At 43.6% G+C, this 24423-nt stretch overlaps 1 protein-coding gene across 2 annotated transcripts in view; it reads right to left on the reverse strand.

Moving 5' to 3' along the window:
- The window catches only part of ERGIC1 (endoplasmic reticulum-golgi intermediate compartment 1), a 57657-nt gene that overhangs the window by 25860 nt on the left and 7374 nt on the right, over positions 1–24423 (reverse strand). Inside the window, exons 2-3 of one of the 2 annotated variants that reach the window (XM_080555272.1) lie at positions 10372–10433; positions 4010–4082 (exon numbers count right to left, since the gene is read on the reverse strand). In XM_080555272.1, the coding sequence (XP_080411398.1) occupies positions 4010–4082; positions 10372–10433 (135 nt within the window). The remainder of the gene's footprint in view (positions 1–4009; positions 4083–10371; positions 10434–24423) is intronic. The other variant, XM_080555271.1, reaches the window with a different exon arrangement.

Consider the following 24423-nt stretch of genomic DNA (forward strand, 5'->3'; position numbering starts at 1 on the left):
TCTAAAGTCTTGTTTTGGACCGTTCTGAAGTCTTCAGTCACTCCCAGTATGGACCGAAAAAAAATCATGAATATCTTTGATTTCCACAGTTAAACTCACCCCCTCCTTAAGGGCAAGGATAGGTTGTGATTGAGTAAAGAAACAAGAACCTCTTCCCTCACCAGAACTTCACTGTGCTTTTCCTGAAAAGGATCTAGTCCCACCTTAAAACCAAGCTTTGGTTTTCTTCGTGGCTGCTCAGAGGACTGCCTGCTAGGGTCATGCAATGGATCCTTAACATGAGCAGCCAGGAGTTTTCTAGCCTGCTCAAGGCTCATCTACACAGGAAGCCAGTAACCAACAAAATAGGATGTGCAGTTATAGCGCATTACCTATGGCACATTAACTTCCTGCATGTCTGCTGTAACATGTACAGCATCTTAATTCAGCTTCCTAGCTGAAGTAAGCTCCCCGACACGGACGCAATCTGAACGCTCATTAGAAATGCCCACACGCTGAGCTGTGACGTAACCACCGTGATGCACGCTGGTTTCCTCACATCGGCAATCTGTTTGGGTTCAGTGTCATGACTGTTATCCTCAAGATGAAGGTGTAATTTCTTGGCTTTCTGCCACCCAGACACGTCTTTAGTAGTCGAGACTGTAAGCACTAAGACAACGGGCTGGTCAAGGAAAAACAGATTTGAAGTTGGGCAAGAGTGACCAGACAGACTTCTAGTAATAGCAGGAATTTAAGTTGCTACAGTCACATGAATGTAGAGGAAGTCCAACAGTGGGGAGAAACTAGCAAGTATCAGGGCTTAGTGTGGTGCAGAGCTGATCTTACTTTCTCATGGCACAGCGAACATGAGCTCAGCAAACCACACCAACCTCCTGCTTCAGATCCACATACCAAAGAAAGCCATTGGTAAGAGCCAGACAGTTAATCCTCTGGGTACCACTGCTGTTGAGGTTGCTGCTGACTTGCCCTCAAGCAGGTTGTCAGTGCACACACACCACACGCAATTACTGGCTGTAACAGGGCTGTGAGGTAAGTGCGAGTCCACATCAGCAAAGCTGGTACTTCCCTGATGTAAGGCACCAGGCCAGCTGCTCTCAGTTTCACCTTGCTATCAAAAATGTGCAGCTATCCCCATGCAATCTGGCTCTGTAAAGCACATGACTGCTTTAAGGGAAATGTTACACAAGAGGAGAAGGACTGATGCAGCTGGCACTAGCAAAGCAGGAAAGCTCACCCCATGCTAGTGCACACACTGGTTAATCATTCAAATCCTGGCTGACCTAGGAAGTTTCAAGATGGGAGGGATATGTGTTGCAAGAGATATAACAGATATAAAAAAGAAACTTGATATAAAAGAAGCTTGAAACCTGCAATAAAAGGTGATGGGGATTGAACCATTTGCACAAAAGGAATCTCCTGCATCTTCAAAAGTATTTGATTTGTGGGCAAACAAGGCTCAAAAAATATTTCTGAGCTAGTATCTCCCTTGTTATCTGCCACCACCCGGTTTATAATGGTGGTACAGAGTTCTCACACTGTTCCAGACCACATATAGCTCCACACTTCTACACCCATGTTCCAAACCATGAGACTATGTTGCCTCACAACATAGTGCCAGTAATGTGCTAGAGGAAAAAAAAAAAAAAAAAAAAAGGAAGCACGAAAGGTTAGCAACATCTTCGAACACCTTTAAGGCATGGGTTTCCCAGAAGAGAAAGCAATGAGTAAGAAATGGAAAAAGAAAAGCATACTTCTGCTTTAGAGTTACTGAACTGGGAAGAACTTTGCTGCATGACATTCTGAAGTATTTCCGCTGTTACAGAGGGAGCCTATTTACAAATGCTGTGGCTGATCTGTTCCCAGCAAGAGATTTTGCTGACCTATAACTCTTCAAAAGGAGGTTTTCATATTCAGCGAGCTGTTGTGTTGGACTGTCCGTGACGAAGCAGTTTCCTGCATTCATTTGTTTCAGTCTCTTCCATGACATCCCCTCTAAAATTTTGCTGCTTTATTGCTTGCAAACACCTCCTCCCTCTTCCCAGTTCCTGCTGGGAAAAACAGTTTACCAACTCTCTGAGGTTTTAACAAGAATCCTGTCAGCTGAGCGTTCAGGAACTTAGCGCACCTCTAACATCTTTGTGGAAAATGCATCATCTTGTTCAGAAAGTCACAAGGTGAAACAAGCACCAAGAGGCGTCAGAGAATTATACAACTTCGCTGTTCAAAAAGAAATCTGTAGTCAGGAAACTATCGCTACATAAAGGCACAGATACTCTATTTGATCAAAATTAGGTAAATATTACTGATTCCTCCGATAAAACATTAACTAAAAAGATCATTCAAGAAAATGAGATCTAAGAGGGTAGCAAGATAAAGTACTATTTTACTTGAAGCAATTTGTCTGGCGATTCTCTATTTTCTATAAACAAGAAAACCAAGAAAATTTAGTTCCTGAGAGAAGTGGCTTGATAAGGTGACCCTAGTATTTCACAAGCAAATGCATGGAACTGAATTCAAGAAACTTTCAAGGATTAAGGGACATGATCTCTGAAACAAGTGAGCAACAGGCATAAAAAATAGCTAGAGCTAGATTACACTACTATCTTAACGTTAAACACTACTCAAGGTTAAAATTATTCTTGAAGTTAAACTCATGACCCACGTCAGAGATACATAAAAACACTGAAAGATTACATGGTTATCACAAGCAACACAAAGCATGGTCAGTGAAACTACGGCACACGAGTCCAACGGCTTTCAGAGCTTTTGTGCTCACAGTGACATGTGTGCCTATCTGTCAGACTTGTGTACTGGTTGAAGTTCCACCCTTCCTAACTCTCCAGGAAAACCGCATCACAGTCCAGTGAGCTCACTGCCACATCAGCAGGATGATGGAGAATGTTTCCTAGAACCCTGAAGGTACTTAGGTTAACAGTTAATAAGAAAAGTCAACTTTAAGACAGGAGGAGCATAAGAACAGGAAAAAAAAATCCATTTAACTAAAATATTTATTCTATGAGCAATTTTTAAAAGCAGAAATAATTTCTATTTTGCTCAGAGCAGGTCCCAAAGAGGTCACTTAGGGACAGCAACTCTTCAGACAAAAAACCTGTCAACTAAGTTTTCAAACAAGGCTTAACAGGTACAAAGAAAGAAGATAAAACTCATGGCATGAGTAAAGCTACCTAAATGTATTGGACATCCAGTTCTACCTAACATAGCAAAAATGGTATTATTAACAATAAACTAGTAAGCATTCCTATTTTATGCAATTCATTTTCCCCAAAAGCATCTCTGAAGACATCCAGTGAAGACTGGCAGAATGCGGTACCCATTCTACCCACAGGGAAGCGAGGGGAAAAGAAGATGTCTTGTCAGAGATCTCACCTTATCTGCAATGAGACCCGGCAGCCTCAGAGCACAGCCCACGTGATTTCAACCAGTTGGCACCACACATTTAAACAGGAGGCACCAGTCAAAAAAATACACTATTTTTCCAGAATCACTTTGAATCAAAGAAGTATAGAGAAAAGCATGCATTCAGGAGGAGAGCAGAAACAAATCCCAGATGAGGACAAGAAATCAAGAACTTAAGGAGAAAGAGGGCATGTCAGCTGACTGGCATTGATCTTAGCGTTCACAGCGCCTTACACCTATCATCAGAGGACTGAAAGGGGATGAAAGCCTTTTATGGGATCTGTGGTCACATCAAAAATATCCACCTTGCTCAACATAGAAATCTACTACGCAACTGAAAAATGATCAAGCAGGTCTGGAACAATTTTCTCTAGCAAAATTATTTTAGAACCAAGTTTGCCCAGTCTGCCTTAGTAAATCAGAAAGCTGTATAACTGAGAATTTTAACTCAACCTAAAGGAATCCTAAACTATTAGCCAACTAACTGGGCCAGTGAAATTACTGGCATATTTTTCCAATATAACAGAGTGAAGCTGTAAAGAACCATCTATAAACATACATTCCAACAAAGGAAAACATGATTTTTACTTACATTTCAGTGGCTATGAATCCGGTGAGCTCAGACAGGAGGAGAAACAGTATGAAGAGACAGCAGCAGACAGAGACTGGAAAAGAGGAGAGTAGAGGAAAAGGTTAATTTCTTATCTCTAACAAAGACAAACTGTCTTCACACAGGCAGATTATTCCCCCTGTAAATATGCCACCCAGACACACTTGAGAACTAACACTCTTTTGAGACAATGACCAAGCTGAGGCCATCTGAGCAGTGACTTCAATGGCATGCCAATACCCAACATCCTGCTGCGTATCTTAACTCCAGTCAGCTATGCAGTGTTTCGTGAATTAGGAGACATTTCAGTTCTTTGTCAAGTTCTAAGGCTATCTGTAAGTCATCTCGCAGCCTCCACTAACCACTAGGTAGAGCTGGGACAGCAGAGACATTGTTATAATGGACTAGTCTAAATAACGCCTGATATTTCTCTAATTTCTCCATCTGCCAATATATTGATTCTTTAGAAAATAAAAATTCCTAATAAAGTAAATGCTAAGTACCTGGACAAGGCCCATGTCATTTCTAAGAAAGCCAACCTACAGTTAAAAGAAGGGAGCCAAAAGTTACTGGTGTACTACCGGTTACTCTTCATCAGAAAACTGTTCAAAGCATTGCACAGTGCCCTTCAAGCAGCAGTGACAGGCAGTGTCCTACACGGCAGGGGCTGGAAGGAAGGACAGCTGGGAATCTTACTGAGCAGGGACGACTGGAGCAGACAGGGATGTGCCAGCTCAAAGAGACGGGGTTGCAGCGTGCATTTACATTCAGTAAAATATCCAAGTTCACCGTGAATCACTACACAAAAGAGTGAAGTGGGCAGTGGCATGCTATTCCAGGATTGTGACGACAGGCATACGGTCTGGTTCACCCCTCAGTCCCAGCACAGTAACGATGACCAAGCACTCTTTGGACAAGACCATTTTACCATAGCCACTAATTAAGATTGCAAAATGCATAAGAAAAAAACGGGTTCCTCAGCTTTATTCCACATGACCGAATATCCATGCCGTTGGAAGGCTCAAGCCACAACTGGCCGGGGAGCAATTTTAACCAAACTATTGTGCCTGGCCAAACTGCCTCGGTAGAGACCGTGAGAGGCATGCGAAGGAAAGAGGAGGCACTTAAGGCAAATACTGAGACAGACGCCTGAGTGACCCAGAGCCTTGTGCCTCATTCATCACATTAGTCAGCCGATAGTTCTGAGGAAGGAGAAGTGCACTGCTTCCCCTTCCTCGTCCGTCCCTCCAAGGGTGGGTTCATTTACTGACCCTTTCAGAAGTGCAACGGATTAAAAGAGATGCCCAACAAATTCATTAGGTAGGATGAAGAAGAGGAGAAAAGGGAAAAACAAAGTCAAAGACCAGGAGGAAATTGGGAAGCAAGAGGGGATATTCGTAGGAAAAGAAAAACCTCAGATGGTCACACATTTCCTGGCTGTGAAGGCACAGAAGAACACTGCTGTAACCCAGCTGAGCCGCTGGCACAGTGCATCATGCAGCATGGGGGTGGAGGAAGGTCTACTTAAAGCACAGCAGCAAATTCTCCTGAGAACATCTACTCCTACGTAAGAGCACAAAAAAGCAACCAGTCAGACACAAGACTAGTTGATCCAGTGTTTCGTACCATTAATCACCCAACAGCAGACACACAAGATCTCTGATCTTTGGCAGAAAGCAGGGGAGGACATTAAGAGAGCGACAACTCTTTCTTCTTTACCTGCTTCCCGTATTCCCCTCTGCCCTGCTACCATCCTGTAAGGGCTTCCCACAGCATCAGCCAGACCTCTGCTCTCCATCACTTCTGCGCAGCCTGGTACTGCTATTGTAAATTCCCTCCCAGAGCTTTCTTTCTCTTCCAACTTTTCATTTTCTTTCCTGCCATTTCCATCATCAAACTACCTTCTCCTTTCCTGGTATAGAAAGCATTGTCTCCCTCAAGCTCACTTTCCAATTCAACTCTTTCAGTGAAGACTTGTGATGATACTTACCAAATACAGTGCAATAAAATTATAGGAACACGTATTTAAGAAGTCCCATAAGAGTACCCCGAAACACCTGTCAGGGACTGACTTTCAAAGGCTTTCTATACTTTTGCCAGTCTTCGAGCTGCACAGTCAGTTTTCAACCTTAAAAAAGAGATTACATATAGTGGACATGACAGGGTCTATAAAGTCACGAGCAGCCTGGAGGAGATGAATGGAACAACCACTCTCTGTCTCTTCTAGTACAAGAAAGGGATGAAAAGTGGCAGTTTAAAACAAGAGGAGGAAGGTTTTCCCCTGCATGACACCTAAATAAGTTCTGAAACTTCTCAACAATGGATGTTGTGGACACTAGAAAAAGTCTGCAAGACTTCCAAAAAGAATCTTCAGAGCAGGGGGGTGTCTTTGGCATGTGACTTTCGTGAAAGTTTTGTGTGTTGAACTGTCTCGTGCCAAAGTTTTTTCCACACAGAACATGCACTCCTCTCCTTCGTGTGGAACTGCAGGCACACACAACGTTCCCAGTGTAACGATCTACACACACTGCTTCAGCTACTTCTTCCATAGTGGAGGACTTTACCTGCTGCCATGTATGGCATGGTGTTCCTGCCACCCACAATTCGGTAATTGTATTATATTTGGAAAAGTAGATTAAAAACTGCGATCAGACAGAATGATAAAAATTAATGCATAGAGCTTAACTGCAAGAGCACTGCGATGTTCCCACAGAGCTTGAAAGACCAACTAAGACAGTTGGTCTTAAAATTCTAGTATGACAATACGATCAATATATCAAAGGTTGTTGGCATTAGGCACACAGGAACACACTGGTGTTGGTTGATTGGAAACCCCAAAAGGATAACAAGTTCTCCCAAGCATTTTTTCCTACTCTGTTTTCTACAACCTAACCCTTTTGTATGTGTCCCCTTCTGATATATGCTCCATCGAGGTACATTCCTGACTCTTCCTCCCCACCCTGCAAGAAATGAAAGAAATGCAAACTGTTTAACACAGCACGCAGACTGAGAACGTGAACCCATGCCTATATTAAGGCATAAAATTAATAGTATTTATTGTACAATGAAGCAAACTGCTACGAAGTGCAAGGATTGGGTCTCGTTACGGATGCCATGTGAATCATAACTTTGATATTTCCTGATGTGTATTTAAAACTCCAGCCTCCATACAGCATGGAGTATTTCTGGATAACATTACCATGTGTGCGCACAACATGTGCACCCAAACTATGCGTCCACACTGACTGTCGAACAGAAGGATCGCTACAGCAGCTGCCTGAGTTGCAAGCCCCTCTCTTTAAGAAGTCGGACTGCTGCTGTCCAGCTGCCAGATGGCACGTGCCACTGCTGCCTACATACCCTAACGCGGCCAATCTGTCACCATGGCAGTCAGGTCTGTTAGAACGGCCGTGTGTTGGCACCACATACGCACTGAGCAGGGGTGGGAAGGCTCGCAAAGACTGGCACAAGCACCTGGTGGAAGAGGGACAGCAATAGCACGGCTGAGCGGCACACAGACTACAACGTGGTCTGAAAGAAGAGATCTGTATTGAGAAAAAGGGATGCCCAACTACCGCGTGCATTTCGGAGAAGTCCAGACCAGTGGGTGTGTTGTTCTGTGCAAAACCCACTCACTGAACTATAGGGGATGTTTCTTGTTTCCTTAGTTCCTACCAACTTTTAGTAGCCAGAAGGGTTTCTACGCAGATCTGGAACACCTTACATGAAGTGTTCACTGCAACTTTTGAAATTACAAAAACCTACACAACAGAAGGACTCTCAATAACCCTCCAGTTGGCTTCTGAACTTGCGTGTGTTCGAGACTGTTACAGTATTTTGGCGGAGAAGAGCAGACACTTATTCTGAGCTGCGTCTTTTCTACAGGAGCTGGACACTTCATCTATGGTGGTTGGAGGCAGTGTTGGTACTTACATCTATTTTCTGTTGTAATTTTATCTATTCCTTCTTCCCTAATAAACCTCAAGCTTCTTACAGACCGAAAGCAACTGGAAGAATCCTGCAGAAAAGCCATTCTCATTCCAGAAAGCCTTCAAAGCTTTCAGCACCAGAAGTGATACTGAGCTGAAGTCTCAAGAGAAATCACGTGAAAAGGGCTTAGGTCAATAGTCAGCTACTACAGTTTGTATCTGCTCTGTAAACCTCGGAAGACTTAAAAAAAGACAAAATACAGATGCTGCCATAGCCATTTCAGATTTACTACACCCTACCAGATTTTCTATGAGGAAGCACCTTCCCCTGCCTACAAGTCCCTATTATTCTTACCATCTGAATTCCCTGAAGCATTTATCACAAAATCATGAGACCTTCCCAGACTTCAAACTGGCATGGCAATGGGCCGGTCTCATTCACGGCCTCCTACAACACTCAAGATTACTGGATTTCAAATTACAAGTCACAGGCTTGGTCAGACAGAAAGCCCATTAGGAAAGCTGCAGCCAGGATCCTCATATGCAAAGCCACTACAGGTTGTTGGCTGCCTACGTGGTTCAAAAGCTTCTATCAACCTGTCTGCAAACACTGACAAAAAGAAGGAGAACCAGTTAGAGAAGAAAATCAAAGCCTGAGAAGCTGCAAATAACAATAGAAAGAAATAAGTCAGCTAATAATTTTAAGTAAGAGTCACAGCCTCCAAGCCTTCCCACAACACACTTATCACTTGAGCTGTTTACTGCAGATCTGAAAGCCTAACACTGCTGGATGGCCTTTGATGGGTTTTTTGTTTCTAAAACATTCTTTTTTGCAGGTGATTCATAACAAGACAAATTCTCAAAGCGAGCCCAGTTACAGTGTGGGAACTCTTCGTTTCCAAAACAGAAGAGAAGGCAGGATCACTAAGCAAGTTCAAAGTGTTCTTGAAAGAACACTAAATCTCATACGCCTCTAAATTACTAAACAATTTTATTCAAGCTTTGTTCACAGTCTCAGCAAACCTAGGAGGGAGTCAACATGCAAGTAATTCAGTGGTCAGGAGAACAGGGAGGACAAGGACTCCATGAAAGTAAATATTTACAGTAACATGCTATCTTCACAGAAACACAGAATAGTTGAGGCTGGCAGGGACCTCTGGAGATCATCCCATCCAACGCCCCGGTGTTGCTTGGGGCTGGATCTAGTTGTTTTGAGTATCTCCAAGGCTGGAGACTCCACAACACTCTGGGCAACCTGTACTAGCGTTCAGCCACCCTCACGGTTTCTGCAGCTCACAAAAGGCTTTGCTTGGTGCCCCACTGATTCAATGCTATTGACTCAGTTCTATTTGATGCCTGTTGTCATCAAGGGATATGACATCACTCACGTCAGCAATGACATACAGGGCTACTGACCCATCTACAAGAATGGATGAATGGAGCACAGCATGGATCAAAGGAAGTCACTGTTCAATGGAACAGGAAAGCTGCAATAGGCGTCTAATTACAGACTTGGCAGGATCAACCTGATCAATGTTTACCTCTGCACAGTGCACTCACTGGATATAATTGTGCGAAATTGCATTACTCAGCCTACAGCCTACCTCGGGAGAAGGAAGGAAGGAAAAGAGGCCCAAGGCAAGAGATTTATATCAGCTGAAGTCTACGTATTGATACATGGGAGTGAGAGTGGATCACTATCAGTGGTTTCTGACAAAGGAACTTTTCTCCTTTAAAAGCATGAGAAATAACAACAAAGTAAGCTCTCTGCTCGTTAATCCCATCTGCAATGTCAGATGAATCCCCTGAGTATGTCGTGACAGAAATATCCGTTTCCCAGACCATCCTCCCTGCTGGCCACTGCATGTTGCCATCCAACCGGCTCTTATGGATCCAGGAATCAAACCTGGATTCCCAGTTTGCAGTAGCTTGGTTCCTTGCGTCTCTTCAGGGAGCAAAAACTCGAGCTCAGTAACTGTGAACCCAACCGTTATCAGCTGTTTTTCACACTAACAGGATGCCTATCACAGAAAGGCAAAAAAAACCCTGCCATCGTTCACTCCCCCAGTGTTTGGAGCAGACTCATAGCTTCTATTCCTGGGAAGATGAGCAGAAAGCTTCACTAGCTACTTCAGTAGCTAGCACAGTAGGTATTTCAGCTTTAGCTTTTAGGAGCTCCCTTTCATAACAACATATCTTTGCTACTTTTTGTTACCGAGATTCCAAATCCATGCAAACTACCCTGTCATTTAGTGCAACCTTACAGATTGGGTAAAATGAGCTGTCTCAGCAACAAAGGATACCATTTCCAGTGTTTAATATCCCTTTAAAAATATCTTTAAAGACACAGAAGCCAAAAGATCTTTAATTTTAGATCAGGGGTATGCAAGGACAGCAAAACGAAGTGCTACTTACTAATAGCCCCTGTGTAGGTTGGCTGTGTAAGGTCTTTTGGCACCTTCCTGTAGATGTCAAACCTGAAAAAGGAAAAGTAACAGCCATAAAACAGGTGGAATATTTCAATACATTTCACGTCCCCACAGGGATGAACGATGCTGAACGTTTTTCCATCCAGCTTTCCAACAGCATTTTTTCAGTTTGCAGACGGATGTGAAAAGGAAAAACCAAACAAAACAAAAAAAATCCTTTTTCTTTTGTACAATTATGTAACTGCTTTGCTTTCTGGCTCCAGTTTCCAGAGCACTTCCCTCCACCTCCCTCGGCTTTGCTGTCATGGATCTTTGCAATCTGAGCTGCTACAGGTGCCAGGGAAGAAGTCATGCTGGACAAGTTTATAGACCACCGTAAAAGGAAAATGATACTCCACAGACTCCTGAATATAATAAAGGCCTCACAAAAAAACACAGGGAGAGACAACCTACATTGCACTTAGTGTTTTGTATCCCACGGTAGCCAAGGACTGCCAATACCAAAGCCAGAAATCAAGGTGTTGAGGCAAGAAACCTACCCTTAGACATTGGATACACCGGAGAAGTTAAGTTAACCCAAGAAGTCTGCTACTCCCCCAGCAAAATCCAACTTAATATTAGACAGTTGTTTTGATTCGGTCATACCTTTTAATATCCATATGGCTCAACTTTGCTATTTTAAACTCTCCGTGGTTAAACTTTCACTGCCCTTATGATGTTAGCTGTATTATTTCCTACCACCTTGTGTTGCTGCATGTCCAGCCGCAATGCAGCGCTGACATCAGTTTTTCCACCACTCAATAAAAATTAATTAATGCATTAAAAACACACACACCCTAAAGAAGGAAGTGACTGGTTCTCCCCCAGAATAGACTTTTTTGGATACGCCATTAGCGAGTGAGATTTGATGCTTTTTCCAGTCCTGAACAAGCATGAGAGACACTGGCTTCCAAATTCCTGCTCTATCCAGCACCAAGATGAAACAGCCCCATGTTGATTCAGTGCTTCCTACTACACCAAATTTTATATTCAGAGCTCCAAAACTACATCAGCTTTCTTTCCTTCACTCTGTATCTAATTAAATCATGGGTACAATGGGTGAACAAAACAGCGTTTGCCACGCACATGATTAGGACACTATTGCTGTGCTTGTCCAGGAGTCGAAGCTGGAGGAAGAACGGGTAAGCCAAGGAAGGAGAGCTGGTATCATGGTAGCTCATTTATGCAATTCAAGCCCTGAACATGCTCAGCCATCCTATTTACCTACAAAATAGGAAGAGTACATCCCTCCAGGGTCTCGTGAGGATGAGCTCAGTATCTGCAGCACATCCAGGTCCCGTGCTGTCGTGGCCACACCAGCACAGAGCGAGATGAAGCCAGCACACTTGCCAACAGCACACAGCTCTTGCTCACCAGATAAAATTGACAGAGCATGCTGCACAGGATGCGTATGGAGCTGTATGTTTTTATGACTCCGCTCCCTGCTATCCCCTAGATGGATCAGTAACATTCCTGAACCAAAGAGGCCATTTATGGATCTCCAGCTGCCCCGAGAACATCTGGAAAGAGCTGTTTACATTCCTTCCCCATGCACCACAGCAACAGCAGCAGCGGATGATAAAGCAGCCCGGAGCAGCCGGTGACATCACGGTCTCACGGGCAGAGGAAGTAGCTGATCTTTCCTCCTCGCAGCCCATTAAATGCTGAAAGCTGGCGTCGTCTACACGTCGTGACACTACAGTCACAATAACGGAGCAATGGGGAGAAAAAGCTGAGAAAGAAAGAGCACATAAAAAAAAAACACAGAGCTGTTTGGTGAGTGAGCAATTAGAAATAGGAAATAGCTCTACAGTGGATTCAGTAAAAACAGCAGTATGGGGATACTATAAAAGGAAGTTTTTTCTTACAATCAGAAATATTTACGAGTTTTAAAAGGATGACCTACTGCAGGTTTAAAAAAAGCAACCTAGCTTTTTAAATAACTCAGTGGAAAGCCGATGTCACTGCATGGCTCTCTCGTCTCTGTCATTTTAATCACATAAGTAACAACCAAAACACACAAATCAAGTTTACGTGGCGAAAGTAAGCTAGGAATAGGCTACACTAGAGAAAGCTGACCATCAGCGGCTGCCAGCCACATTCGTCTCCTGGCTTTAAGTGCTTAAAAGGCAGTTCACCCTCTCAGCGTGCTCTCCTGCCTCCCATCTCTTCAGCTACGTTACGTTCCCTCTCTCCTTCTCATGCCACAACTAAGAAAAGATTTAAGCAAATCTCCAGATCTGGTTCACCTAGTTTTGACAACTTCTAGGTCTATACTTAGAGGCTCAAGCCTCTCTGTAAGGACAGTATGGCACATGTGCAACATTTGTCTCATGAGGCCCTTAAAGCACTTCGAGGATCATTTAATATACGAGCACAGCGAGCATACACAGCTAGCAAGGCAAGAGCATCGGGCAAACAACTTCTCAGCCTTGAATTTACAATCTGGAGGCTCATACAGAGTACAGAACAACCCAGGAGGAGTGCACGAATGGGTACATTTCATAGAATTAACATGTTTTTAGCTAAGGACAGACACTAAGAACCCACACTGAAACAAGAGTGGACAAGGTCTCCAAGAGAGGCCACGAGAGCAGCCTGGATGGCAGGGAGGAAGGAGAGCTCAGCCGAGATCTGACAGGTGAGTGCAGGAGCTTGAAGGATGATGTCCAGAGCCTGGCTCAAGCAGCAGAAGGGAAGGCCAACATGGCAGGTTTATTTAAGCCTGGAAAAGGATGCTGAAGTGGTCAAAACAATTAACAGGAAGGGAATGGAAAAGAGACAGGTTTGGAATTAGAGACAAACGCTGCTGGCTCGCTTTGCTCACTGACCCGTTCTACCACTAAGTCAAAGAGACTACCAGATCAGAATAAAAAGGACTGGATATATGTAAGTATCCTGACAGAACACTCATCTGCTTTGAAAAGACATGCTCTGGATTAGGAGGGTTTATGGTTTGGTAACTGAAAAATACTCTGCAGGGTACCAGGCATCTTCACATAACGTGTATGGCACTGGCCGCAGATTGAGGAAATGTAACTTAGTCTGATCCAGGCAGATGAAGACAGCAGTTGGGTTTGCACATTTAGAGAAGGACAAAGGGGAAACCAAAAAGGAGAGCAAGACGTTGAACATTGAAGAGAATGATGGAGATGCTGGCCTGGTCAGGGAAAAAAGGTATCTTCAGTTAACTCTAATTTAAACTCGGAGTTAAAAGAAGATTAAAAATTGCACGGGATTCAATGACAGCTGGAAAAGTATGTTTGTGAGACAGCAGAGAGATGAGATCCCAGCAATAACTAGGAGATGGTACTGCAAGACTGCTAAAACTATTTATAATCAATGAAAATAAATAAATCAAGCAAACTTCTTAAGCAATTTTGTGAAATTGGGAAGAGTTACTGTAACAGGAGAGCCTATGCCCCAAGAAATCAGGTATTTGTGAAAGCCACGGCTCCTATCAGAACTAAGGTTTAAAAATCCAATTAATCTCTATGCTTCACTCAAACCCCTCTCCTTTTGCCACTGGCTTCTTGCCTCTGTCATGGAGTTCAAACCAATTCCAGGGGATCACTTACACTGTCCTGGGAAGAGGAAAGAATGAGGATTAGCCATCACAGATGATTGTAACCTACGAGGGAGGAGGCCTGCAGTTGGATGCATGGAAAAGGGGAACAGGTTTTACTTGCCCTCAGGTCAGATGTTCCTGCAAGCACCTGCAGTAAAAATTCCAGAAAGCCTCAAGGTTCCTGAAGCATTGGTCACTTGGAAGAGTATTTATACCCTGGGAGCAGACAGGAACCTTGTGCCCTCTATGTGGCAAAAGCTGCCTTACCGATTTCTGATACCAGCACGTTAAAAGCAGCGGAAGGTATTAGTAACGCTGGAGGAAGACGGGATGCTCGGAAAAGTTATACCAGACAGCTCACGATGCAGCGAGACGCACTGTACTACGCTGTGAATACCCACTTTGGTATTTGTGTAGTTAGATCCTAAACAATCACGAGAAACCAGGGCGTCGATTTACAGCATGTTCATCCCCTCACAGTAACGGCGAAGGGAACTCAGCCGGCAGTATCGCGTAGCGGTTTACCCCGCTCTCACAAAGGGATGCATCACTTTACGCTTACAAAGCATGCACATGGACAGTTTCCACAGGAGGGACAGCAGGTTATTTATATCTAGCTTTTGGCAACTTTCTTCCTTTGCTCAGAAAGGCGAGACTTGTAAGGCAAAATAACATCTTACAACTGACACGGTTGTAGGATGGAAACAACAAACTTTTCACCAGGAAAGCCTCTCCTCCAGGTCACACAGATCCTCATAAAGGAGGAGCTGGACAGGCTAAAGATAGCACTGGGCTGTCATCAGTATAACAAAGGAATTTCCTGACACATCCAGTGTATCTATTGTCTTGTGTTTCAACGGACAGCATGGTTACAAACAAAGAAACGAAAAAAGGCTGGTGGTAATGTCAGAGTTCCACTGGAACCAACATCGATGACTAACGTCAGGGAACGCTACAATACTTTTTTCCCCTCTCCAAAGCTGGAAGGACAAAACCAGAAACTTTCTCACCTCCCTGACGGGAATGTCAATGAACTGGTCAAGCAGCATGTTTCACAATGATCCTCCTGCAGCTCTTCTTTAGGAGGCTCAAACAGAATCCACAAACCTTAAGATGATTAAAGGAGATTGAAGGTAGAGCTAAGGCTGTCTGACGGACAGGTGTGCCACAGTCCTCTCCGAAACACAGACACGACATGCTTGGTCTCATCGTCCTGCAGTTGCACAAGTGGATGGCCAGGTAAAATTGCAGACAGGCATACCTTAATGTACCCAAGTAATAGATGGCACTTGTAAAGTGCCAGCAAGCATCAGATGAACTTCAAGCTGTATCTAGACTACCACGGGCTGTTGCTACTTAAACATTTTTTCTTTCCATAGAAGTATGTGCTCTTCCTGTTCAGTTTTCAGGGTCTCCTAGGGCCACAGAAAGCATCAAAATGTTTAACAAGCCCCAGGCAGATGCAGCAGCGCTCATCTGAATGGGACAGCCACGAGCAATTATGTCCAAAGCCAGCTCAGCAAAGGCGCGGGTAGGTCAAACCAACAGAATGAAGCAAGTTGACATCACCAGCCCTGGGGTGGTTCCTGACTTTCCTTTCAAATCCATCTGATTGACAGAGCAAGATGGGTGACAGAGAGGGCAGAGGATGCCTACCCAAACATTAAATTTTCTTCTAGAGTGAATACTTAAAATGTCTGCCTGGAGAAGAGGTATGAGCTCACTCCTGCAGCAGGAGCTACTACTACAGGTTGGGCTTCCTGCCAAGGCGTGCTTTGCATACACCTGAACAGTTTCAAGTCTGGATCTGAAATATTTCAGGAAATTAAGTAATAAACACTTTATTCTGCTCAAGATTACCCTGAAGAGAAAAATCCTGTCTGTTATATTTGGAGCCTGAAAGAAGCTTCAGTAAAACACTACAGTAACATCTCTGTAAGATGCTGTTATCTTTTTCTGGGAGCAGGAAGTAAAAAAATTGAGGCAATACAAAAAAAACAATACTTGTAAGTAGAACTCAGTGGTGGTTTGAATGTCTGGTAGCAAAGGGAAACTTTGATACGTAAAGGAGCTAATACCAGAGAAAGACAAACACAGATTCCAGTTAACCAAGTGGCCAAGCAGAAGCGCAACGCATTCACGTTGCACTTGGTCACAGAACAGAATCTGGACACTCCAAGTCAGCAGCAGCTTAATTTTCCTCCCTCACCACTTCTCAGGTGATTCAGAAATTTAGCTTTAATGCTTGCAGACAGGGGAAAAACATTTTTATTCTTTAGGCAGAGTTTATTTCTCCCCAGAAAAAAACGAATATTTAAACATCAGTCTTCTTTTTGAAGAGTATTGGCTCTATCACAGGTAGGTCTGCAGCACGTACTGAAGAGGGAAGGTGTCTAGAGGACACGATCATACATTACAGCAAATTACATTTCTGATGTCAAAAACGATTAAAAAATGATATAAGGTCTGACATTCCACCTCTAGCTGGTCAACAGTGGCGTAAATACATCATGTCATCTCGTCTTAGCAGCAAGGGTCCATGGCTGTGATTCACACAGAAGAATGTGGGTGTTTAAACAATGCTCGGTTCCTCCACCTCCCATATTAACCAGCTTTTCAAAGCATCCGTTTTTCAGCAGATACCATATTTGAAGTTGAGGCCACCGATTTTTGGTGGCATTACTCACTCTCAATAGCTGGTTCAGGGCACAGTGGAAAACTACCTCGATTTTACTATGCATCAGTAGCTTTGATATCTGTTTGAAAAAAGAGACGATGTGGGACTATTGAACCAACTTGCTTCATTAACTAATAACTCTACTTGAAGTGACCTGCCAAGTACCATACATGTAAAAGCAGAGATCTAACTTCACTATTAAGTTAACTGAACAACCAACGTTTCAAAGATTGGGGGACTGGACTAGATGATCTTTCAAGGTCCCTTCCAATCCCTAAAATTCTGTGATTCTACAGCAGATTTGACTAAACTAGACAAAGAAGGGGCTATTGACTACAGATACAGAAAATTAACTCTGAAAATAGTATAAAGATCCTCATTTTACCACAATAAGAAATCTGAAGAACTGCGGAGCCCGAGTTTGTATTCCAGCGTGCTGCAGGTTGGAGGCCCAGTGCTAAACGTGTCATGGTTTTGGCTGGGATTGAGTTAATTTTCTTTGTAGGGGCTCATATTTTTTGGATTTCTGTTTTTTCTGTGTTGGATTTCTGATGAAAACAGTGGTGATAACACAGTAATGTTTCAGTTACTGCAGAGCAATGCTTACACAGAGCCGGGGAATTTTCAGCTCCTCATGCTCCTCCCCAGCAAGGAGGCCAGGGGTGCGCAAGGAGCTGGGAGGGGAAAGAGCCGGGAGAGCTGGCCCAGACTGGCCAAAGATAGAACCGGAGCAAAGCAGGAGGAAAGGGGGATGTTCGGAGTGACGGCGTTTGCCTTCCCAAGAAACCATTAGGCATGCTGAGCCCTGCTGTCCTGGGAGTGGCTGCGCACCTGCCTGCTGATGGGAAGTGGCAAATGGATTCCTTGTTTTGCTTTGCTTGTGCAAGCAGCTTTTGCTTTACCTAGTGAACTGTCTTTACCTCAACCCTGAGTTCTGTCACTTTTACCTTTCCACTTGTGTCCCCCATCCCACCTGGGGAAAGAGAATGAGCGGCTAGGTGATGCCCAGCTGCCTGTCGGGGTAAAGCACAACAAGAAGGACTCATTGAGGATGAATAGGGAGCATCAAAATCCATCAAATACAGCAGTGTTTCCCAAAGAGACAAAGGGTGCGGGGGAGATCTCCCTAGGGTATTTAAGATATAAGGGAAAAAAAAAAAAAGATTAAAAAGAGCCCACTGGTGAAGCCTTGCAACCTGAACTGTCCCAAGGGGCTTTTAGGGTCAATAAAAACCCCATCCCCAACTGGTTCCTTCTTGGCAAGAAACATTACTGCTTGGAGAAACAGAGGGGCTGCAGGCTGAAAAAGAGAAAGGCAGGACATCTGTGACACACACAGACAGACAGGTTGGTTGTCCTGAAGTGAAGATTAGTTTGGCATTTGAAGAACTATTTCACACGAGAAAAGTTCCCTTGCCACAATACAGGGGAATACAGATTTGTTAAAGTTTTCAAAACTTGTTTCCTCTCGTGCTTCTGCCCACATGCTGGTAATGCCCTTACCCAATTCAACAGCAAGTAGCAGAGCTCCTACAAACAGGAGGTATCTCCAAGTGCAATAGTGCTGCTGGTTTTTTTCCTATTTGTCAAATCTTTCTTGCAAACCAAAGAAGAGTGAATCAGTGTGGCTGCAGGCCTCAAGGAAAAGCGATCCAAGAAGCCTTGATGTCAGTGTTTCTCCACGCATACGCCAATTCCTGACTAACACAACAAAGCTTGCCTGTTCCTTACAGAGTCCGTTCATTACGTACTCCCCAGTAAACAGAGTTATAATGTGGAAGAGACGACTTCTACCGTTACACACTGTACTTACATTCAAGAAACAGAGAGAGGTATCTCATGCGGATTATACACTAACAAACTCATAAAAAAAGAAAGTTTTTCCTCAGAAGAAGATAAGGCACACTATTTGTTGATTATACTGCCTTTTTTTTCCGGATGGGTAGGACAACTGCCACACAGGGCATTTCTAGGAACACACTAGGAACATCACTTGAAACAACCACCGCAGACTGCCCTTCATGAAATCTACCTACACCATGGGAGGGCCTCAAGGAGCAACACAGCTGTCAAACAACCTTGGACAGCCAAATCCACCCCAGCATCCATTTCATCCTCAGTAACAGTCATCCTGAGGCAGCTCCACCTGGTAACAGGTTAGAAAACATCGAGTATCTTTTCTTGGTAAGCAGCTAGATATTCTAAATCTAAATTTAGACATTCTGAATAAATTCATTTCTAGGCCACATCCTTCTGAATTACACTATACGCTTTAATTACTTCACGCAGACATCAGTGAATTCAGCCAACTCACATTTTTATTCAGATGCCATAGCAGAGACAAATCATCTTTAACTCTTAGAAGGATTAACTTCCACTGGAGACAGGGACATAACCTTGGGATTCGTCACTCTCCACATGCTTTTATTCTTCCTCTTGCTGCTTACCTATCTGCCTTCTCAAGCACTTCTATTTTATCGCCGTGTTACAGGCATATGATTCAGAGCACGGAGACGGTTGGTTCAGTCACCTTTATTCAGCTCCTCACAGGAGCTCTAAGCCTGATGCACAAAGACACACAACCAGCTCTTCCCACAAGATCTATGCAGCCGCATCTATTTTTAAGTTTGTCATTTCATGACAGAAGAGCTGCATTAGCAGTGCAGGAAACCAAGGCAGGTGCGAAGCGAGGAGAGGAGAATGAGCAACCTCGACCCCACTCCAGGAGCCACGTTTAAGTGAGCTGGAACAGTGGCCCCCAGGAGTTTTCAAGCAGCTCGCAGCAAAGCCGACTGCACAACTTTCTTTTCTCTCATTACTGCTGCTACCACCTCTGGGAGAAGCATCCCTAGAGACAGGGGAAGAGTTTATGGACTGTGATTCACTCGGTACCTGCTGCTATTAAGGCTCTCACCAGAGATACCACTTACAGTTTAGAACCCTGCAATTCACTTTGCATGAAATGATTTATCATTTATAAGGAGGACACGGGATGCAAGGAGAAACTCAGTCATTATAAATATAAGTTGGATTAAGTCTGTCTGACATTCAAAGACAACTGTGCGCAAACAGACCCTATTCTCTCTCTCCAGGAAAATTTTAGTGGAGGTTGTATTACGAAGGGGAGCTTAGAATTTAGTCACCATGTTTGTCTCAGAAGCCTCCTTCTGCCCCCCCAACATCAGGGTGGCTTGGAGGGAGAAGAAAAACATAGTAATACAGAGGCCACGCTGGATGCCTTCTATGTGCATTCACGGAATCAAAACAAAGCTACAAACACACTGTTGTCAGAGCAAGATCATTCAGGCTGGAGACTAACGGCAGAAGGGAAACACCCTTCTTTTAGTCCCCAGTGGCATTTCTAGAGAAACCTTCCCACCAAAGGCATGCTGTTTTGTGTCAAGGAGCATTTGTATCCGTGTGATATGTGGCTGCTTGGGCAAGGAGATGTCCGTTACCTAACCAAAGCCTAAGAACCAGATGTACAAATCACCTAAGTGAAAACCTACCTCTCCAACAGCTCGAGATGTCGTGGGGTCTGTGCTCACTGATGCATTAGAAGTCTCACGAAGCAACTCAGCACTGGGTTACAGAAAGTACCCACCACAACATCCAGTAACTGGCAACCCCCATCCATCTCCTGATATTCAACAACACAAGCAGGAAGGAAAACAGATTCTCAGGCTGTAGCCACTAGATGGAGAAGGGAAGAAATCACTGCCCCAGAACATTACACCTCAGTGCTTCTTTAATGGAGAAAGACAGACAGATGACAGACAGAAAGAAATTAGAAAGGCATTCAGAATACTCCAATGCTACCAGAAGAACAAAAGATTTTTAACCAAAAGAAAAAAAAAAAATCAAATCACTCAGCTAAGAGCGATTTTTTTTTTTTAAAGCTGTTTAACAGGCAGCAACCATTTCTCAACCATTTCTCCATTTCCTTGGGTCACTGCTCTCAAATAATGGCTTTGGGACAATTCATCCCTGCTTGTCAATAAAGCTGCTTTAACAGCTTTTGAACACTGGGCAGTAAGAGCAGGCCCGGCAATGCCAGCAGAACAACACAAGCTGCCAGGCATTCAACCCTAGCTTGCTAGCTTTTAACCTCTTCAGAGGCCATTTAACTCCAAATAAAAACAAGCAGGCTAATACATACGCCTTTACTCCACCAAACACAGGCAGGTCCCCCAAACACGGAGCGTACCTTTCCGGCTTTGTTCTTTCCTACGAAGCACATCACACGGCCAGATCTTTAAAAGCAAAGCTGTTACTTCTGTGTAATGAACAAATCCAAAAACACCAATTTAGTTTTCAATGCGACTGTTCAAGCTGAGTGAAATGTCAAGGTAGAACAAACAGCACAGCCAGTCAGGTTTGCACACACAATGCTCTTTTGATTAACGAAAAAAATCTACTTAAAAATAAAATCCCAGTCATCCACTCGAAGCTGGGGGGGGGACAGGGACTGCTATCATTCACCGTTGTTAAAACCATACCTAGAACTACTGTGACCATGACCAGAGAGAAAAAGATTATTCTCTTTACTTGTTAAATTGATTTTATTCAACAGCATAACAGCAGGCCGACTCCTAGGATATGCGAGGTGGCCTTAAGGACCAATTACCCTGTTCCAAGCACCTAACGACAGATTGTCTGAAATAATCACAATAGTAAAGAAGATGGCCCCAGAGAACTGCGAGTACCTGGGACAATGGTGGTAAGGGAACGAGCGGGGCAAGGCTCCCCTCTGCCTACTGACCCAGATAGGGCTCGGACGTCATTAGGCTGGCGTGGGCGAGAGGACAGGGACGAGCAGACGGCTGGACAGGTGACACAGCACAGCTCAATGATTGTTGTGGGCAGGATTGTGCACCTCGGGTGTCTGAAAGCTGCCACACAAAAAAGTCAGACCTGGTCTGACCAGCAGTTTGGAACAAATCACTATGTTAGGAAAGCATGAGCTGAGAGTAGGTGCCATCTCTGATGGAGCTAGGGACCCCTAAATGCCACAGAGAAGGAACCCACCTGATGTGTTGTATTCCCTCACAAATAATGTCAGAATAAAGAGGGTCCAGTTCCTCACAGGAACACGTGAAAGAACACTGAAATCAAATTACAAGATTTAGGAAGTAGAATTTCTGTCAGAACTAATTTGCTTGGTTGATTTTATTTCAGTTTTAATTGGGAAAGCTTCTCTTGAAGCACAACTTTCTTACCTGACTTAAAAAAAGCAGTGACTTCCAGCTGCCTAGGCTTTTCAGCTCCTTACAGCCTTCACTGTAGCTGTTTGTTCTGGACATAAATCCCGAATTTTATTCTACAGATCTGTCAAACGAAGAATTTATACATACCAGTAAATCCACCCTAGAACAGTCAATAGGAAAATGACAGATGCCTTATACTAACTTCTTCTACACATATAAAGGAAGCATTATTTTTTCAATTTTTAGGGGGAAATATTAGTTCAAGATTTCTTTCTGAAATCCTTCGTTTAGAGCTCACGCTGCTTTCCTGCCCATCCAAAGGCAAGCGCCTCCTCTGACGACTCTGCAGGCACACTCAGCTCTTACCCAATCCAGCACAGATAAAAAGAACCAACTCTTCCAGCAGAGTAGGTGAAATCTATCACCCTGTTTTATAAACCGAGGAGAACAATGGCAGGAAGTCAGCAGCAGGGGAAGCAAATAGGAACTGCTGACTCTGAACGCTTCGTTTTGAGATTGATAATTCTTTGTTTAAATGAAATTTCTGTGTTTCCTGTCTGACGGCAGATGAGAACATAATGTGCAGAGAGCAGCTCAGGACAGCTTCTGGAACAGAGACAGGCTGCAATCCCATGGATGAGATGCAGCAGTGGGAGCCAACAGACCTGAACTCTATCCTGCTCCCAGCACTGACTCACGGCGTAATTTCTCCTCCGGCCAATTAAGTCTTTCTTCTTCAGCTTCTTCATTTTGCGGAGAGGCACCTGGTGACATCTGCCCACTTTTCATCAAGCACGTTGAAATCTACAGACTAAAAACTTCACAAAAGCATGAAGCATGACTGATCAAAGCCCCGATTTCTTTGAAAGCCTCCAGAAGGAAACCTCCAGGAAGATGTTTATGAAAACAAACTGTGATGTGCGCTGTAAGAGCCAAGCCTTGGTTCAGTAGCAGGGTTGTGCCTAGAGTGCACGTTTATGAACAACCTTGATTAGGAACAGTTTCCTGAACTGGGACCCAAAAAAAAAGATCCAGTTAATGTAAGTGTTTACACATGGAAAGTAAACACATAATATACAGCTATCAAAGTCGGGCCCTGAATATGAGTTCAAGATGCAAATAAAGATTCAAAGCAGGACTAATAAATTGATACTTGTAAATACCAAGCGGTTATTAACACATTTAATAAGATTAACACCTGCGTAACAGCAGATAACATACAAACATCATTAAGTAATCAGCTAGTCCTCATTTAAACACAATGAAGTATTAACACCAATACTGTACAAGTTGAGCTTTAATGAACAAACTCTCAAGGCTTCAAAATCATATTGGAAACTGCTTAATCCTGAGCTTTTTTTTTTTTTTTTTTCAGAATTTTGAGCCAATTCTGGGATGCAAAGGACTAGACAAGGAGGTGGAGGAGCTAATACACCTTTAAACTAGCTTATCTATACTGCAAGCAAGCGAAGTCTGGAATCCTCAAATTCTGTACGACTTACATTTCATCCCAACATCACACCATTTTTAAAGCATAATCCTCCAGCAATTTTTTTTTTTTTTGACCTGCTGACTCTCCACACTCATAGGCCAAGGAGTGAAATGCAGGAATAGGTTTCCTTGCCAGCCAGCTCCTCCCTCTTAATTCTAGTTCCAAGAACATAATGAAACTAACAGAGGAAGTTTCTGAAACAAGGAGGAGTACTGAGAATGAGAAAACAAGGTTAGCCACGAGGACTGTCATTCATTATATAATTCAGCCTTTGTGTAATTGGACATTTAGGGAAAGGGGCCGAGAGAACCTCGGAAGTATGCTCGGCGGCAGCTTCTGCGGCGTTATGTCATCTGGGCTTCTAGCTACTTGGCAGGTATGGGATTTGTATAGGAAAGAATTTGAACAGAAAAATAGCAAAACCATTTACTTCTAGGACAAAAGACACTGAATCCCCACAACACTTGCAGAAAGAAGGCACGAAATGCTTAGATTCTGCTCCTGTCTGAACTGGTTTCTTACCAAGGAGCTATTTCTCCTGGTTCCTCCCTTCTGCCAGCCTCCCTCACTCCACTGTGCTGTCCTGCACAATGTATTTTTGTCAACCATCTGCTAAATTTTGTGTTCTTATTCTTTCAGCGTGTAAGGAGCTTGGTCTTTATCGCCCAGGAACACATAGCAATTGCTACTGCTGAACTACCCCAACTGTGCAAACTAGTTCAGATGTCACCGAAGAATGGAAGAGAGGAAGCAGTACAACACATTTTTTTTCAAAATAAAACATTAGGCTCAAACATATTTCAAAGATAATTATGAAGAGGAATGTACTTATAATCCCAGATACTCAATGGTGGAGTCCTGCCAGCAAGCGTTTTATTCCCTCTTAGGCAGTGAGGCAGGTGTCAAAATGAAGGATGAAAGAGAAATGTATTTTTAATAAAGTGAGCAAACTATACTCTGCTTCATCAAAACTGGGGAAAAGAGTCACGAAATAAAAATGTTCGAGTAAGGGGACTGGCATTTAAAGGGACCCAGCCCTTCACTAGACTGAAAGT

The sequence above is a fragment of the Anser brachyrhynchus genome (assembly GCF_964034855.1).
Source record: "Anser brachyrhynchus genome assembly, chromosome: 14".
Taxonomy (NCBI): Eukaryota; Metazoa; Chordata; class Aves; order Anseriformes; family Anatidae; genus Anser; species Anser brachyrhynchus.